This window comes from Lachnellula hyalina (genome assembly GCF_007821495.1).
Source record: "Lachnellula hyalina strain CBS 185.66 chromosome Unknown contig00015, whole genome shotgun sequence".
Classification (NCBI taxonomy): domain Eukaryota; kingdom Fungi; phylum Ascomycota; class Leotiomycetes; order Helotiales; family Lachnaceae; genus Lachnellula; species Lachnellula hyalina.
This window is the reverse complement of record NW_022157129.1, coordinates 215,499-233,372: the sequence shown is the minus strand read 5'-3', so window position 1 is coordinate 233,372 and position 17,874 is coordinate 215,499. Positions and strand designations below refer to the sequence as shown.

The 17,874-nt window shown below is 48.1% G+C and overlaps 6 protein-coding genes across 6 annotated transcripts; 3 read left to right on the top strand and 3 right to left on the bottom strand.

Moving 5' to 3' along the window:
- Positions 1–14: 14 nt before the first annotated feature.
- LHYA1_G000923 (uncharacterized protein) lies at positions 15–1,727 on the bottom strand (the record flags this gene model as incomplete). The annotated part of the gene is made up of 3 exons (XM_031145912.1): positions 15–714; positions 760–875; positions 924–1,727. 3 exons carry the CDS (start codon positions 1,725–1,727, stop codon positions 15–17), a joined length of 1,620 nt encoding a protein of 539 aa, XP_031008464.1.
- Positions 1,728–2,229: 502 nt separating this feature from the next.
- mhpC2 (2-hydroxy-6-oxononadienedioate/2-hydroxy-6-oxononatrienedioate hydrolase) lies at positions 2,230–3,296 on the top strand (the record flags this gene model as incomplete). The annotated part of the gene is made up of 2 exons (XM_031145911.1): positions 2,230–2,334; positions 2,487–3,296. 2 exons carry the CDS (start codon positions 2,230–2,232, stop codon positions 3,294–3,296), a joined length of 915 nt encoding a protein of 304 aa, XP_031008465.1.
- Positions 3,297–4,174: 878 nt separating this feature from the next.
- res2 (Cell division cycle-related protein) lies at positions 4,175–6,354 on the top strand (the record flags this gene model as incomplete). Its single annotated transcript, XM_031145910.1, has 4 exons — positions 4,175–4,277; positions 4,333–4,482; positions 4,533–4,709; positions 4,763–6,354. 4 exons carry the CDS (start codon positions 4,175–4,177, stop codon positions 6,352–6,354), a joined length of 2,022 nt encoding a protein of 673 aa, XP_031008466.1.
- A 1,271-nt stretch (positions 6,355–7,625) lies between these two features.
- On the bottom strand, positions 7,626–8,850 carry LHYA1_G000920 (uncharacterized protein; the record flags this gene model as incomplete). The annotated part of the gene is made up of 2 exons (XM_031145909.1): positions 7,626–8,409; positions 8,483–8,850. Coding segments are annotated over 2 exons (1,152 nt in total), but the record flags the coding sequence as incomplete, so codon positions are not given.
- Positions 8,851–12,640: 3,790 nt separating this feature from the next.
- Positions 12,641–14,228, bottom strand: YBR241C (putative metabolite transport protein; the record flags this gene model as incomplete). Its single annotated transcript, XM_031145908.1, has 2 exons — positions 12,641–14,044; positions 14,124–14,228. 2 exons carry the CDS (start codon positions 14,226–14,228, stop codon positions 12,641–12,643), a joined length of 1,509 nt encoding a protein of 502 aa, XP_031008510.1.
- A 1,338-nt stretch (positions 14,229–15,566) lies between these two features.
- Positions 15,567–17,198, top strand: SSN3 (Serine/threonine-protein kinase; the record flags this gene model as incomplete). The annotated part of the gene is made up of 3 exons (XM_031145907.1): positions 15,567–15,660; positions 15,915–16,085; positions 16,150–17,198. 3 exons carry the CDS (start codon positions 15,567–15,569, stop codon positions 17,196–17,198), a joined length of 1,314 nt encoding a protein of 437 aa, XP_031008509.1.
- Positions 17,199–17,874: the final 676 nt, after the last annotated feature.

Genomic DNA, 17,874 nt, shown 5'->3' with positions numbered 1-17,874 from the left:
TTCGAAAGCTTTTATCAAGAGAAGAAAGTTCCACTCGTAACCAGTGTCTCATTCCAGAGTGTTTCAAATGCCTTCCCGAATACCTTCTTTAGGCCCAGCATTCGGCTCAAATCAAGCTCAAAATCATCAAACGAAGACACCAGGGACACCGTTCTGATCTGAGCCAGACAGTTCACGAACCAAGCTCGTTCTTCCGTTTCCGACAGCGAACCTCCAACAAGGCATAGCCAGAGAAGAAGCGGGCTGTTAGATGCTTGCATCGAGATTCCAGTCAATGATTTTCGCAACTGGGCCAGCAGAAGTGAAGAACCGTTTACGGAGTGCGGGAATTCTTGCAATATAGCTTTCAAGTTAAGCAGCGCGCCGAGTCGACAGGATTTGTCAGTTTCAGTCTCTGTTGACCCTTCTGGAAGTTTTGCCGCGAAAGCCAGAAAGTTGTATTCGAGCCAATACAAGTCCTCGGAGAAAGTAGCTGGGTCGAAGTAGACCGACACTTCTGTTGCGAAGTGAATGGCTTGTGAGAAGCACGCTAATTCTGTCATGATGGTAATGAGATTTGGATGAACTCCACATTTGGTGAGGACGTTTTTCATCGCTCGATCAGTGTTTCCTATCGTCTGCGCAGAGAGAAGAGCCCAGATGGGTGGTCTATTCGATCGATCGAAATCCAGTAGCGGGGTTGCTGCGTAATCAATGGCCCCAGTTATGTCAGACCTGTAGCTGTTAGCATTGATATAAACATGGGTCGATATATGTTACCGGCGTAGCTTTGCCTGGAGAAGGGCTGGTAGCGGATTGATACTGCGTCTTGAGTTTATCATCTGCTTAAGCCCAAGCATGTGAGTATGCCATAAATCTTTATTCCCTGTGATGGCCTAAGACCAGTTTAGCTGAGCTGACGACAGCATGAAGTAAGCACAAACCTCTCCCAAAGCCAAGCAAGATATAGCACCAATTGTTGAGTCTTCGATTCCTCCATCTGATTCATTCAGTCGTTTTTTAACTATGGAGACAACGTGGCCGAGATGGTGCATGGAGTCCTTCGTTCCCGTCTTCCCTTCCAATAGAGCTAGGTAGAGAGAACCTGCATATAGCATGCCATGGAGCATTGCAGCATCTCTTATCGCGTACTGAAACCATTCTGGCGACCTGAGAGGATTTGATCTGAGGCAAGACTCTAATGGATATAACCTCCTTGGTGCGTGTATAAGATATTGATCCAGCAGCATATGCACGCTAGAGTTCATCTCGATAGGGAACTCAAAGTTAAGAAGAGCTGTGGGGTAGCCAATATTTCGTGGAACTCTAGGGCTAGTGTCCTGACCACCAGCCCTGGGAACTGATAAAGCCGGGTTAGTTAGAAGTGACGCAGAACTTTGAAGGTTCGCACTTCCAGGGTTTAATGGATCGGCCACATGGGGCACCAGTTTCCTTTGGGGCGCTTGACTAGGATGCAGTGTATTTCGTACATGTTCATTTCTCACATGTGTTCGTACAAGTTTCCGTACTTCGGGATCCTTATTCCGTCCCGGTTTGACCGCATTAACAAATTCAAACTGTCGTCCAATCCCTGAAGATTTCATTTTATCTATTTTGTTCGAATGACCCGAACACATGGGGATGGGCAGAAAAGGAGACGCAGCTCCATGGCGACTGCTCGGAACCCGCCATCCCTTATGTACCGTGACCATAGGACCATCAGGTACTATAACGTTAAAGCAGTTCATAGTGATGGGGCTCCTACCCTTTATTAATTTGTGGTTTGATGTGGGATTCCTCACTCGTACAAAAAGCTCTATCAAACCCAAAGAAGTGTCGAATATCACAAATCACAGAAAACGATGTTAGCCGCTGCCGAGAGATCTCGGCTTCGTAAGGTGATCAAAAGCGGGGACTAGGCCAATGATCAGCACCATTGACGCACTAGATTTTCAGACTTGCATGCATAGAGACTAGTCTACTTTTTGGCATTTGCCTAATTCGTCAATGAATCCCTTTTCTGGGGTTTATCAAAAGCTTCATATTTGATCGTATCTTGAGAAGTCTAGGGTATCAAAATGATCGACGCTTTGCGTCATAGAAAAGGAAAGCGATTCCACCTATATTTAAGTCGTAGTCCTTCCCGCGTCAAGAAGATATTACGATCAATTTCTTTCAGATATTGGGAATAGAATATCACAAACTTCAAAATCACTTCTATTTAACCAAAGAACCACGTTCACTGAAAGAATGGCCACCCAGCAAACTGCAATCACACAGCATGCCTTGGTCAACGGTGTGAAAGCGGCATATCGTCGCCTTGGACAGTCATCTGGCATACCATTGGTGATGATGGTAAGTAAACTCTTCGGTTATACACTTCCCAGTAAGAGTTCTCATACTAGATTCGGAATAGAAATTTGTTCCATTCTAGACATGAATTCTCCCTCTTTTCATACTATTCTTGGATGGCCTACATAATACTGATCCGGAATGTTTAAACTTAGATCCATTTCCGTGGAAACATGGACTTCTGGGACCCGGCTCTCATCAATTCGCTCGCTGAATCTCGGCCGCTCATACTCCTTGACTACCCAGGAGTCGGACACAGCGAAGGCGAGATGCCAACTACTTTTCAGGGATGGGCTGCACACGTTGTCGGCCTTGTGGAAGTTTTGGATATCAAAGAGATTGATCTACTTGGATTCTCTATGGGCGGTGCCGCAGCCCAGTACGTTGCTTTGAATGCTCCCGGCCTTGTCAGAAAACTTATATTGGCCGGCACCCGCACAAGCATTACACCAAATTCAACCCGCGGTCCGCCGGAGATCTTCGCAGCACTAGCAACTTCTCGCACGCAGGAGGAATTCAAAGCCTCCATTGCTCTTTCCTTCTTCAATCCAAGCCCTCATGGTCAAGCAGCAGCCCAGGCTTCTTGGGACCGCATCGTGTCTCGGACTACGGATCGCGCTCCGCACCTCGGCCCCGAACTCGCAAAACGACAAATCGAATCTTTCGCGAGTAATATGAAGCCGCACCCACGAAACGCCTTTGAGCGTATCCATGAGCTCACGATACCTGTTTTCGTGGCAAATGGAGATAATGATACATTGATTCCAACGGTTAATAGTCATGAACTAGCGCAGATCCTGCCGTTTGCACATCTCCATATCTACCCCAACTCGGGGCATGGATTCTTGTACCAATATGCAGAGCTGTTTGCAAAGCATGTTGATCTGTTTCTTGACGAAAAGCATGCAGTAGAGGAGGCTAGGGAAGTACAAAAGTTCAAGGCAGTGAAAGCACGTTTGGCTTAGAGCCAGAGTAGGGAAGCTGCCTGAAACTAACAGGGCTGAAACTAACAGGGCTGTTTGATGCAGTGCATATCCTATTGAAAGTTGGCCTTGCGAATGTATACATTTCACAGACAATATGTTGTAGTAGGGGGGAAACCATAGGCCGGTGTTCGAATGACAAGACTGGGAGTGATTGCTTGTTGAATTTATATCTATTTTCATGACTGGCATACATGGTTTCAATAACATATAAACATATGTTACAGGCATCCTTATGGCTGTGAAATTAATGATATCAGCTATGTTCAGCACTTTCTATCTTTAAGTGTTATGAAGCTCTTTGGTAAGGACTTAAGCGACGCAGTAATAATGGATTAAGAAAACAAGACAAAAAAAACACAGAATACTGGTATAAACATAACGTTTTCATGCCAAGTCAATATCTTAAATCCAAAACATGGGCCCAGAGCAGCAAAATTGAAGGTATTGTAATTTCTCCCCCCCCCCCTTTTGCCCTAATTCGACCTAGGCGAATCGAGCCTAGCACCTCGGTTAGTATTTTAAGTGGTTTTGGTGAGTTTTGCCAGAAGCGCGTCTCGACGCGTTTCTCGGATAAAGTAACCTCCTGCTCCCATATCCCAACCACCACATAACTGGGAGTCTTGCGATCAGTTACCGCCCAAATACTCATCTATCCGGCGCCTGACGCGTCCATGCCCTTTACAACGACGCCCGCCCTTTCCAACTTGTTGTGCGAGTGTCACTGCCTCAATTGCGACGCAAAGTACCGAGAAGACCTTATCCGGAACCCCTCGAATAGTGGCCTCAACGACTGCGAGTGAATCAAGTCATGATGCCTAAGCCGACGGCTCCCGGTGTCTACTCCGCAACCTATAGTAATGTATGCCGAGTTGGCGGTCGTTTCTTCTATCTTCAGCCAGCTGACAACCGGCAAGATTCCTGTCTACGAGTATCAATTCGGAGAAGGCTTAAAGGAACATGGTAAGACACCATGGGCGCACTTTCTGTTGAGACGCATATTTACGCCTGGAATTAGTTATGCGCCGCCGACATGACGATTGGATTAATGCGACGCACATTCTCAAAGCCGCCGGTTTCGATAAGCCTGCCCGAACTCGAATTCTAGAGCGCGAGGTCCAGAAGGAGAACCACGAGAAGGTTCAAGGTGGATATGGCAAATACCAAGGTGCGCTTATGTGGGGAATGGGCAATGGAATAATCACTGACATTTTCAAGGCACGTGGGTTTCCCTGGAGCAAGGAGAAGCTCTGGCTCAACGAAACAATGTCTACGAAAAGCTTCGCCCGATCTTCGAATTCATACCCGGCAACATCAGCCCTCCACCTGCTCCGAAACATACCACCAACAAGCCAAAAGTGCCTAAGAAACCTGCGGTTCCAAAATGGGGAAGCAGTGAGTCAGGAACAGCGTACATTTAGGAGACAACGCTGACAAGATAGAACCAGTGGCACCTCCAGCACGTGTGATCGAAGATGAATATGACAACATCAGTGCACAGCTGAATGATGACGAAAGCCTTGCTGACGATGTTACAGTCGCTTCGGCTTCTTTTATGGCTGAGGATGATCGTTATGACATGTCTCGTGCATCTACGGGTCACCGAAAGCGCAAGCGCGAAGAGAATGCACAAAATGCAATCGATGCTGCCCACGTCATGTATTCCGACGAACTCCTGGATTACTTTATGGTTTCCAGTGATTCTGACCATGTCCCTAAACCAGAACCGCCGCTGAATTTCCAACCTGACTGGATTATCGACCAGGATCGACACTCGGCTATACACTGGGCTGCTGCGATGGGCGATGTTGAAATCATGAGGGAGCTGAGAAAGTTTGGTGCAAACCTGGCGGCTCAAAACGTTAGAGGCGAAACTCCACTTATGCGTGCGGTACTCTTCACCAACTGCAAAGACAAGGGGACCATGCCAATAGTTGTGAAGGAATTGATGAGTACAGTGTCATGTATTGACTTTTGCCAAGCTACGGTCCTCCATCATACTGCTGCGGTGACTGTCAGTTCAGGAAAACACAAATGTGCTCGTTACTACCTTGATATTCTCCTTAACAAGATGCAAGAAGAGCTGGACCCTGAACACTTTCAGCGGGTCCTTGATGCTCAGGATGTAGATGGCAATACTGCTATCCATATTGCTGCTAAGAATGGCGCACGAAAATGTGTTAGAGCTCTGATGGGACGTTCTCCTACGATGGAGATTCAAAACAAGGATGGAGTCACTGCAGAAATTTTGATCCAGGAGCTAAACGAGAATACTCTCAGGGAACTGCGAGAAAATCGCCATGCTCATGCAGGTTCCTCCTCCCCCTTTTTGCCCCCAAATTTTCGAGACAACGGAGATCAAATCGACAATCGTTGGATGGAGTCATACGAAACTCCTCCACCTTCAAAGCGTCAAACTCCAACTCATCATTCAGAAGCGGCGATGTCGGTTCAACAAAAGGTGGCACCTCAAATGCTGCAGAAGTTTCAAGAGCTCGCAAACTCCTTTGATGAAGAATTGATTGAGAAAAATAACTCAGAGAAAGAAGCTAGGCGAATAGTCAACAGCACTGAAGTAGAGCTCAGCATGCTTCGTGAACAAGTCCTCGATCTAGGGTTTCATGAAGAGGACGCGGAGACACAGGCCAAGAAAATAAAAGAGCTGGCACATCTTACGCAATTGACTACGTCTTTGATCGAACAGCAGCAACAAATGCAGCTGTTAAGCAGCGCAAATCGCGAGGAAAGCAAGAGTAATGGCAACATCACCGGAGACGATGACATTATGGAGAGAGCTACCTTGGCTAAGATGTTGAACGAGGAGCAGACCAAGCGTCGGGTTCTGGTTCTTCGATACCTGGAAGCTTTGAGCAAGGCCGGTGGTCTTGGTGAGAAGGGCGACTTGTACAAGAGGCTTCTTGCTTTGTGCGCTCCGACCAACGAGGAGATGACGCTCGAGAATATGGATATTCTGATAGAGCAAATGTCGGAGGAACAAAAAGGGTTGGACCGAGAGATTTTCCACGCGGATGAAGTTTGATTGGTGTGTGCATTTAACTGTCGGCTTTTCAATTATGTTTGCTTTGGCCGACTGGGGTCGTGACTGTCATTTGGATCGGCGTTCCGGGAACAAATGCGACTGAATCATCAGATAGGGTGGTATTGTCTTTGGTGTAAGGAGTTACTGGGCAAGTGGCTAGGATAGGATTCATTCTAGGGTCGTTCTTATGTGATTCTATTAGCGATATCGGAGTCAATGTTCATATATGGCAGTACCATGATTGACTCTGTATACATTATTCCGGTCTTTATATCTCCTTCCCGCCAGCCTCTCTACTTCGACAGCCCACATTTGAATTTCCAAAACACTACCCAAGCGCGATACTTCACCATGTGTCCTTGAAAAGCAAATCAACTCAGCAAATCACCACCGCTGCTCCTAAACCAAACTTGCCTTCTGTCACGGCTTCGTACACCACATTATACATCCCAAAGCCGGCGTCTACAGGTACTCCATATGTGGGCAAATTCCACGAAGATCTGGAGAGCGATGAGAACGGCCAGCACTTTACTCATCGAACGCACCAGAACCTGCACGGCAAAGTTATAGCCCAACTTCCTGAAGGATCCAAATACCCCAAGGTATCTTCCGATGATCCAACAACCATCACGAACGACAAATTCTACGACTGCCCTCAACAGATCGCTTCTACTTCGACATTAGCTTCCCACGACACAGCACGCACGCACCAATCTTCTTTCTTCGCAAGCCTAAAACGCATCTCTTCCAAGCAGTCAACACCAGATAGAGCGAGTCCACCGACCAATATATCCAGGGAACCAAGCAATCTTGGCTCCCCCTGGATTATCGCGGACGGCGAGCCGGTAGAAGATGACTGGGATATTTGTGTTGATGCTGAGCGCATGTCAGCTAGGAACAGGGAGAAAGTGTCTCGGAGTACGCATAACTCGAGGATAAGGGAGGCACTGCTTGTGCATGGCAAGGGGGCAGGGGCAAGAGCGGTGTCAGAATCGCAAATGAGATACTTGTCTTGGACTTGAGTATGTGTTTGTGTTAAGATGGAGTTGATTACTTTCGCAATACGATCCTTTTATCATCACCGAGGGAGGTCGCACGAATGGATATGGTCGTATGTGAAGTACCCCTATTATTATTATAAAGCGACCCACTTCGTCCTTCAGGTCCACGTCTCCTTTCTCCTCTTTCTCTTGAGCTTGAATCTAACTGCTAGCAGGCTTCAACTGGAGGTTTCTTGGCATTACCAGCTTCCCGGTATTAAAACCTCACACTCAAACATGACCTACAGCATGACCTTCGTCTGCAATCCGCCTTCCATGTTCCGCTGCACTCTCCGCTTCCTTGACCAAGCTGCTCCCGTGCGCCTCGGCTTCCATCGCTGCATCTTTCGCCTTGATTCCAATCTCAGAAGCAATATCCTTGAGCCTGTTGCCGAAAAGTTCCAGCTCCCTCACTTTGTGCCCAAGACTCGATTGGATTTCTTGTGCCCTGTCTCCCAGACCGCTCACACCCACTTCTATATCCTTCTCCCTGCTTCTTAGTTCCTCCTCGAAATCATGCAGTCGCCGGTCAATGCCAGCCTCCAAATCTTTTTCTGTATTCCCAAATCCCTCCTGAACATCGTGCGCTCTCTGGCCCAAACCAGCTTCCAGATCCTTGGCAGATCTATGATGCGCAAAGCTAGCTTCCAGGCTCTTCAGCTTGTCGCTGTTCATAAGCTCGACCTTGGCATTCTCAAGCATCCCGATAGGTTTCATCGTCCCTGCACTCCTCTGCTTGCCCACCCCGGCGAAGCGTTCCGGCGTATTGGCTTCCGTGTCCAGCTTCACTTCTTCATACATGGCTTCGACCGTCGCTACAACACTATACGGATCAAGGCCACAATTAGGACGGCTGAAATCGCGTTCTCGCTGCTCGATGTATTCCCGGATTTTCTTCCACTCGTTCTGGTAATACTTCATCCGGTTCGGTAGACCCGAGCCTTTGAGAAAGGTGAGGATGCCCGCGATGACTGTGTTAATGGCACCGAAAGCTGTGACTGTGCTGTGGCTCGAGCTAGATTCCCGCATATCAATATTCTCTCCCCGGTGGTTTCGCTAGCCAAATATTTGAGAGGGCTCTATCTTACTTGGAGGCACCCAGTGCCACGAGCGAGGCGGCAACGATAATCTGCAAGCCCAGACACCCATTGATCAACACGGACATCCTCTTGTAGCCCGTCTTGGCCGTCATTTCGTTGTGCACGACACGGGCATAGATGCCCAGGTTCGGCGCTGGCCTATTCCCAGCTGGATGTTTGGAATTAGGACCCATTGACGGATGCGATATGATGCCGACCAGGAGCCGGAACATGTTCAGATTCTCGTCGACCGCCATGGGGATTTCCATGCGCACTTGCTGCTCGACTTGGCCGTCGATGACGGTGGAGCTTAGCTGTGATCTTCCGGGCTCCTGCTGTTCGAGGTCCGGTTCTGTGGACGGGGAGGGGCTTGGGCGGACTATGAGTCTAGTGACTCTGTTTATGATACGTGAAAGATTCATACTCCGTGTCTGGCGCAAGCAAAACTGAAGATGAGATACTGGTTGTTTGCATACGTATACGTATTCGAAAGGAAAGGGGAGGAAAGGGAAGGGGGAAATGGTGTGGACTTTTGAGAAGTGAAGATGTGATTGTGATTTACTGCGGGGAGCTTGGGGGGAGCTTCTATCTACTACTACGCTGAATTTGAGGGAATTGCACACGGACTGTTGTCACAAGAGATACCTAGTGGTTGGGTGTACTTTAGAACTGCAAGTTTTATGATTGATTGGTTAATCACTGTGTATTACATGTCAATCCCGTCTTTTTCAGCCGTCCATCGAGCCGCTACCCCTAGTCACCCTACCCATTCAGGCAATGATGCATTTAGCAGCGCTCCAACGTCGATGCAGACAATATGCAATTTTTACATATGGAAATGTATGTTAATCAGTAAGCCATGTCGTATCATATCGCGCCAACAGATGCGCATTGCACAAGACTGCTCGCTAGCGCCAGTAGAGGCTGTTCAGCTAGTATACACGGGTATGGCGCAGCCTAGTTGGGACGGTGGGGTTGCATCCGGCACGGCGGCGGTACTTGTTTTGGAGCGAGATCGTCGGTTGGGGGGTGCGGGAAAAATCACTTTAAAGCTCGTCTCCTCTCACGCGCCTATCATATATTATACGGAGGTACTCCGTATTCTGGGGGGGGAAATAAAGAGTAGGACGGAGATAAGGCGCGTGATTTACCTTGTGGGAGGTTGCATTGCAGGGACACGCTTTGCAGCAATCGAGTGCATATGAGCCATCTGAGTATCCAAAGTCATACTCATATAGTACAACAAGAACAACTCGGTACTATAGTGGTGTTGGGTCAGTAGTAATATTGGCAGTGATAAGTGGTGAGTTGTTGACCCAGTCTCTATCTATATGTGCAGAAGTCCAGGTGAAGGAAAGGAAGGCATCATTTATACTTGACTGGTTATAAGATCGACCGCCGGAGAAGTATAATGTTTTCCATTCCCATTCCCATTCCCATTTCCATTTCCATTTCGAGTTGTGATCGAAGTTTGTGCGAGGGGGTATTGTCATGTTAAATGACAAATACGGTACCATCTAATTTTTGCATTGGTTCTTGTTTTCATCAGAATCGTCTGGTTGTGAAACTGCGCTTAATAATAATTCTCTAGCGATTAAGTATGTTTGTGTGTATTGCTATTGCCCCTTTCTCGCACAGGCGAGTCTCTCAGGGACCTTATGACTCCAAGAGCCCTCGCATGAACCCCATCATCAGTTGGCTCATCCCATACAACATTCATCAGCTCTCCATTCACAGCAACGCTGCCCGCAATCTCTGTGATGTTTCCACTCATAACATTCCTCCTGAACATCGCCACTCTCGAGCTCTGCTGCAGCGCTACGGCGAGCAGATCGCCCTTGCGGTTCAGTGACATGCTTCTAGGGAACGACCCGCCGGCGGGATATTTTTGGGTGAGGGCTAGGCTGCCGTTGCAGGAGTTGATGGCGTAGGTGAGGAGGGTGTCGGAGACGATTGAGGTTTTGTTCGTGGGATCCGGGTTGGTGGAGTTGAGGAAATACGTGTCGTTGCGGGAGGATATGATGAGGTGTTTGTTGTTTGGCTAAGTAAGAACACATGCTAATTAGCTAGATCCCGGAAAGACAAAATCTAGACTCGAATGAGGGATAGACCTACCGTGACAAGTATCTCTGAAGCTGCCGAGTTCACAGGAATAAGGTGCGAGCCAAAAGTACTAGACTCGTGGATCTTATTGAAACTCAAAGTCGAATTCGTGTAAAGCACTTCATATCCCAGCAACGAATTCGAGATTTCCGTCACGAGATACAGATACGTCTTCTCGATGCCACATTCCACACTGGTGTAGAGCGTCGCATGCCGGGGTCCACTTCCTGGGGAAACTCTGATCGGCTTATGCTCTGTGAGAATATTGTTGACGGGATTAGCGTAGAAGACTCGAATAATATTGGCTCCGAGATCTGGGCACAGCATGAACATTTCCGTTGGGTCGAAGAGGATTTGGTGGGGACGGGGCACGCTTTGCTGTGGTTTTGGGCCGGGGGCGGTCGTGTCGAAGTCGAAGATCAAGTTGAGGCTTTGAAGAATCGTGAGGGCAGAGGTGTTCTTCAAGTTGATTGTGGTTATGGCAGAACTACCACTGTTTGTTGTTAGCTGGAAACAGTTTTCCTTTAGAGATGGTTGGCTTGACTTACTATTCAGCGAGAGCCATAGTTGACCCGTTTCCGTGAATGGCAGAGTTGACATTTCCGTTCAGTGTTGTGAGTTTAGAAAGGGGTAGAATTGTTCCGTTGGGACCCGTTTTGAAAGATACAAGAAGCGATCAATTGGGTGTGGTATTTCCTTCTTCGGCGCAGAACAGAGTGTTGGAGTGAAGCTGTAGCCAGGAGGGACTTGGAGCACAGCCGTTGTTGATGGCTATTGGCTTAAGCTCTATTTGACTTTGGTTGTAAATCCCAACGGCCTTGTGTTCTGTTACGTTTATGGTTGTGATATTCCCATCGTATGACGAAACGTAGAGTTTGGTTGCTCTGCATGTGGCTATGCTCATGGCATAGAAGATCGACTTGGAAATGAGCATCTTCGAGGATGTCGATAGGATTATGATGTGAGTTGTTGTTGTTGTAGAATAGGGAGTCGGTAATATGTCAGAAAATCAAATAGCAATGACAAGTATAAATAAGGAATTGCGAATCTTGGAGACGAACCCCTATAGTGAATAAACTAAAGCTTGCGTGGCCTAATGTTATGGTGTGTAAGATAGTAAGAATCACAGAAAGACAAATGGAAATAACATGCCTAGCAAGTAATTGACTGTGAATAACAGTCACGGCGAGAACGGGCTTTGCTATCAATATTTTGAGCCATCACTGTATGACCCACGGGTAAGGAACATTGTCTTTATATTACCTTAGATCAGATGTGACTCTCGCAAAGTAGCAGACACGGAAATTCTTGTGAAAAAAATCCAAATGTGGAATATAGTCCCTGAACTAGGCCCTGAAGTGTTTGCGAGAGTATATTCGAGAACTGTAAAGGGGTTCACATCAAATAGACCGAGGCATAGCGAAGAAGGATTGTCAAAATATTGCTTCGGTACGAGAACATACCAATGATTCATGGTGTTCCCTTCAATGGATAGCCCAGTTTGATTCAAACAGACGAAGCCACCTGCGACCAATCCATCGGCTCTCCTTCCTTGGCATTGTGAAGGAGACTGTTGATGATTCAGGAGAGGGCAGAACTTCTGCAGGACGATGTCTGTTGTCTGGACAGTTGCTGTTGTTCTCATTGCTTCGGAACAGTTGAATTAGAGGCAAAGGTGAAAGTTGTTATGCACTGCTCCAAATTCATTCTTCGGAAATCTGTTTCGCGCTGATACGGGCTATACATTGAGCAATTGAATCGAAGTTGGCAAATCATCTTCCTTTGCGATCTAGTTTGAAAAGAAGTATCTTGGACGCATCCATACCCCCCTCAGCACTCAATCCCAAAGGGTCAGAAATTTGCCAGCCTGTGTGTACTCTGCAAATTCGAGCTCCTCAACATGGGTGACCTGAAGGCCTGCTTGAATACGAGCCACCTAGATCCTAGGGCTTTATTAAATTCGCTTTCAAGATTCAAACTATTTAGATTTTGTCCTTATATCCTTCCTGGGCGCTATTTATTATACGCCAGCCTTTCCAAATGATGATCCAATGCAACTCATTTTCAGTCCACCCTTCTATCCCTCCCCCAGACTTCATCAGCGTCCTTCTTCCCCTTCGTCTCCGGTACTCTCCACGCCACGAATATGAAACACAGAGCCGCCAGCCCAGCAAAGACAAAGAACGCCCATCCCTTCCCGCCAAGTCTTCCATTCAACCAAGTATTCATGATCGGGAAGAACTGTGCCACGAGGAACGTAGCAATATAATTGGCTCCTAAAGCCCAACTCTGCGTGGCACCGACGGCCTCTTGGCCTACAAGTTCAGATGCCATCATAAATGGCACAGGACCTAATCCCGTAGCGAAGAAAGCAACAAAAGCTAAGACAGAAATGGCGGACATGAGCTTAATCTGGTAAAGAAGCGAGAAAGCGAGGAGGAAAGACATAAATCCCATGCCAGCAATGGATACGAGAAGACAGGCCTTCCGACCAATCTTGTCAGCTAGTGGGGCGCAGGCGATGGTTGTAAAGAGATTGATGAGAGAGATCATAATAGTGAGACCACTAGATGAGATGGAGACGACACCAGATAGCAGGGAGACGGAGTACATCATTATACTGTTGATTCCGCATAGCTGCTGTGCGCACATAATTCCAATTACGGCGATTATAGCGGGTTGGTAAAGGGGATTTTTGACCACTTGGAAGAAACCGACGTGGGCGATGGATCTTTGGGAGGCTTTACTATTTGAGGAGTTGCGACGAGAAAGAACACCTGGATCTTGGAGGAGACCCTCTGCTTCTGGGACCGACTTGTCGACATCCCAGTCTTCGATCTCTTCGGCAATCGAATTACCGTGGCCGCGGATCCGTTGCAGCGTACGAACTGCAAGCTGTTGATCTTTGTGCGCTGCGAGCCATGCTGGGCTTTCGGGAACTAAAAAGAGGCCCAGGCCTTGCAGAAGCCCTATGCAAGCCCCAACGCCGAGAATAATCCTCCATAGAGATCCCCTGCTCAAGAAGAAGCCCAATGTCTGAGTGAGCAAAATCCCAATGTTGATTGTGACCTGTGTCATGGATCCAAACAGGCCTCTTTCTTTTGGGGGTGCGACTTCAGAGATGTATAGTGGCACAATGACTGTCGATGCGCCTCCACCAACACCAGACAGAAACCTTCCAATGGACATTATAGGCATTGTGCCCGCCAAAGCCTCAAGAGTCGATCCCAGCACGAAGAAGAGACTCGTTATCCGCATCGCCATCAACCTGCCATAGCTTGTCGAGATCGGGCCTGCAAACAGCGCCCCAATGAACCCACCGAGCACGAACATGGAAGAGAGGGCGGCGAATGCGGCTTCGTTCATAGGAATGCATTGCGGGAAGTTGGAGTCGGGGGACGATGCGAAGTCTTCGGCGACGGACTTTTCTTTGCAGGTAAGAACATCTTGAGGGGAGTTTAGTTCAGCCTGGGGGGGATATGTCAGTCATGCAATGCATGAAGTTTGCGGGGGAGCTGGTGGTAGTAGTAGTAGTAGTATTATTTACCAGATGAAAACCGAACTGCAGTGGTCCAAGAGTAGAGATAAATATCAGAAAGACCAGGTACAAAGTTACATCTCGAATGCACTGTCGCACACCGCCGGACGCCATTTGAGGTCGAGTACGAGTTGTAGAATATCCTGCCGCGATTAGGTGATGCGGTGGTTGTACAGATCAGTAGTAGCACTGTACGCACTCAGCTCGAGGTGAGGCGTGGAAAGGCATGTCGTTGTGTCTTGTGTCACTCAAGGTTTGTGCAACACTATGAAACAATTATGCGGGAGATATGCAATCAGCCGCTGATGGGCCAATAGGAATAGGAGGAAGCGTGATACCCTACCAGGTAATATGTCAACGTCCTAGTCGTAGTTGCAGTCGTACCACCTTCGTATTAGATATCTTCCATTTACCCCTTTCGATACCTTCAGACTTGCTTTTACTTTTGCTTGCTTCACGGCGACCAACCCTTTATGCATTGTCATTGTCATTGTCACTGTCATGCAGTATCTGTCACTTTGGAATGTCCCGAGTCTCCGTCTATAACTCCGCATTTGCCTCAAGCTCACGCGTCTATTACCCCCCGCTCTCAACCTCACGTTGATTATCGCATCACGGCGCTACTACTACTACTACTACTGTTGGATCCATGGGCCTGGTAACAAATCAAGTGCCTCATCTATTCTGGAACACAACCCCTCTTAAGTAGGTAGTCATATAGTACTCAACTTCCACTTTTGATCAGCGCCTTCTCCGGCTGACTGGATGAGCGAGCCCTGCGTTGGTACTCTACCGGTACCGGTGACACAGACACATGTCCCTTTATATCCGTATGAGGAACTTCTAAGAACAAACTACCTGGCTACCTGAGGAACTGACCGAGCCTTGCCACGTAAATCTGTCGCTGTTACCGCATACCGCATACCGCATACCGTATATCTTCATACTATCACATCCATCCACCTAGCCGCTACAGTACCCTCCCTCCCTCCCTCCGGCCCCGGGTTTGTTCATTTGGCGCGCCAATTACCTCTTTCACTCATCGACGCAAGTCAGGTAACCTCAGGTAAGGTCAGAACTAGCAGTATTATTTACCGAGTAGCTACACCGTACAATACGGGCAGTAGTCTGATGACAAGGGCAGCTAAACCCCACCGCACATCACTATCCACCTCGCATCCACAATCCAATCCAAGCCAAGCCAAGTCGGCCCAAGCCAACACAACGCAACGCATCCGGATCATTTCTTATCCCACACCACACATTACAGTATTACTGTACATTACTTGTACATTACATTGTATTACACACACCCCGTCCCCGTACAGTACTCCGCATTCGCCGCTCATTCGGCGTCTATCCCCCGGCCCGGCCGTAGGTGGCACGCACGCACACGTGCACTGCAGTGCATGAAACCATTCTTTCTTATTACGGTAACCATACGAAGAAATAATGAGCAACCCACCATCGTCCGGGGGTGGCCCTTCCTCGGTTTCTGCGTCAAGAACTCAAACCTTAAAGAGAAGCGTTCAGCAAGCTTTTGATGGTACTTTCCCCACCTTTCTTCCTTCTTTTGCTTTCCTTTTCTCTCTCTCTTTCGGGTTCTCTCCTTTTCGTCTAGTCCCAATTTTTGCCTGGTCTTACGATGGCTTTATAATTACGTTGTGACGTTGAGATTCGGTCATCTGATTACCTTGCTCCTCCCTGAGACATCTCGACATGTTTCCTCCTCGACGCAATCCCTCCTTCCGTCTGTTTGTTCTTGCTTTTAATTTCATACGTTACTAATATCCATTCTAGATCCGAATGATAGGGGCGTAGGCCCTAACATGGGATATCAGAGTAAAGTCCGAGTCATTGACCGTTATAAAGTGATCGGTTTCATCAGTAGTGGAACATATGGACGCGTCTACAAAGCAGTGGGCCGTCACGGTCAGACGGGCGAATTTGCCATCAAAAAATTCAAGCCGGGTAAGCCAGTCAGCCATCTCGTAAACCTGTCCTAAACTAGATGATGAATACTAAACAAAATTAGACAAGGAAGGAGAACAGATCCAGTACACGGGTATTTCTCAATCCGCCGTCCGAGAAATGGCCCTTTGCTCTGAATTAAGTCACGTAAATGTCATCCGCTTGGTCGAGATCATATTAGAAGACAAATGCATCTTCATGGTCCTCGAATACGCCGAGCACGACCTCTTGCAGATCATCCATCACCACACGCAGCCCACACGCCACCCCATCCCGCCAGCCACCGTAAAAAGCATCATGTTCCAACTCCTAAATGGCTGCCAGTACCTACACGCCAACTGGGTCCTGCACCGAGATCTCAAGCCCGCAAACATCATGGTGACTTCCTCCGGTGAAGTACGTATCGGTGATCTCGGGCTTGCGCGCCTCTTCAACAAACCCCTGCACTCGCTCTTCTCAGGCGATAAGGTCGTCGTAACAATCTGGTACCGGGCGCCCGAGCTGCTCCTCGGAAGCAGACATTATACGCCCGCGATAGACATGTGGGCCGTAGGCTGCATCTTCGCGGAACTCCTGTCATTACGCCCGATCTTCAAGGGAGAGGAAGCCAAGATGGACAGTAAGAAAACGGTTCCATTTCAGAGAAATCAGATGCAGAAGATTGTGGAGATCATGGGGTTACCGCGTAAGGAACAGTGGCCGCATTTGGTTAATATGCCTGAGTACGCACAACTAACTACTCTGTCCGCATCTTCGCACCATAGAAATGGTGGATCGAGTTTGGAGAAGTGGTATTACAGTACCATCAACTCGCACTCAGCAAGCAGCATACCCAGCTCCAACGCATCATTGGGCTCGGAGGGATACAAGCTGTTAAGCGGCTTACTGGAATATGATCCCGAGAAACGACTCACTGCACAAGCGGCCCTAAACCATAGCTTCTTCCAGAGCGGGGATAAGGTGAGTGCGAATTGCTTCGAGGGAATGAAGATGGAGTATCCGCATCGGAGGGTCAGTCAGGATGATAATGATATCCGGACGAGTTCGCTGCCAGGGACCAAGAGGAGTGGGTTGCCGGACGATTCGAGGCCGGGGAAAAGGCTTAAGGAGTGATTTGAGATTTGCTTTTCCGAGCTTGTCGAATCATTATGCTATTGTTGTCATTATTATCCTTGCTCTTAAAGAGGAGAAAGGTAAGGTATGCAGGATATGTAAAAGAGGAGGAGAAAAAGACACTCCCACTCTTTACTTGTAAAGGGAGCGGTGTGCTTGATGGGGAAGCCAGGGGAAGCCAAGCCAAGCCAAGCACAAGCGCAAGTGGCGGCAAACAGGAATGTGGCGCAACCCCTGCTGTGGCGCGGGACCTGCAGAATATGCCATGTTTCACGAGTCACTAAGGTAGACAGTCACGACCAAGAAGACATCACAGCCCCATTCGCCAAGCACATCGCCAAGACTAATCTGATGAAGTGAATTCCCTGATTGATTTCGTACGTCATATCCTGTACCATAGAAGTAGAAGTACTTGAACGGAGGAATGAATGAATATCAATTTACAATTGAAACCTCCACTCGAACATCTCTACTCGAACACTTACCTCGTTGTAACTTATTACCTACCTACCATCTATCCATACATCCATCCATACATCCACACATCAATCACCTCACCCCACACAGCCATCCACCATACCAAACCCTTCCCCCATCACCACCCCCACCACAAACCAAACAACAATACAATGCCTCTCTTCTGGAGCAAAGGCTTCGGTGGCCGACGCGCAGGCGG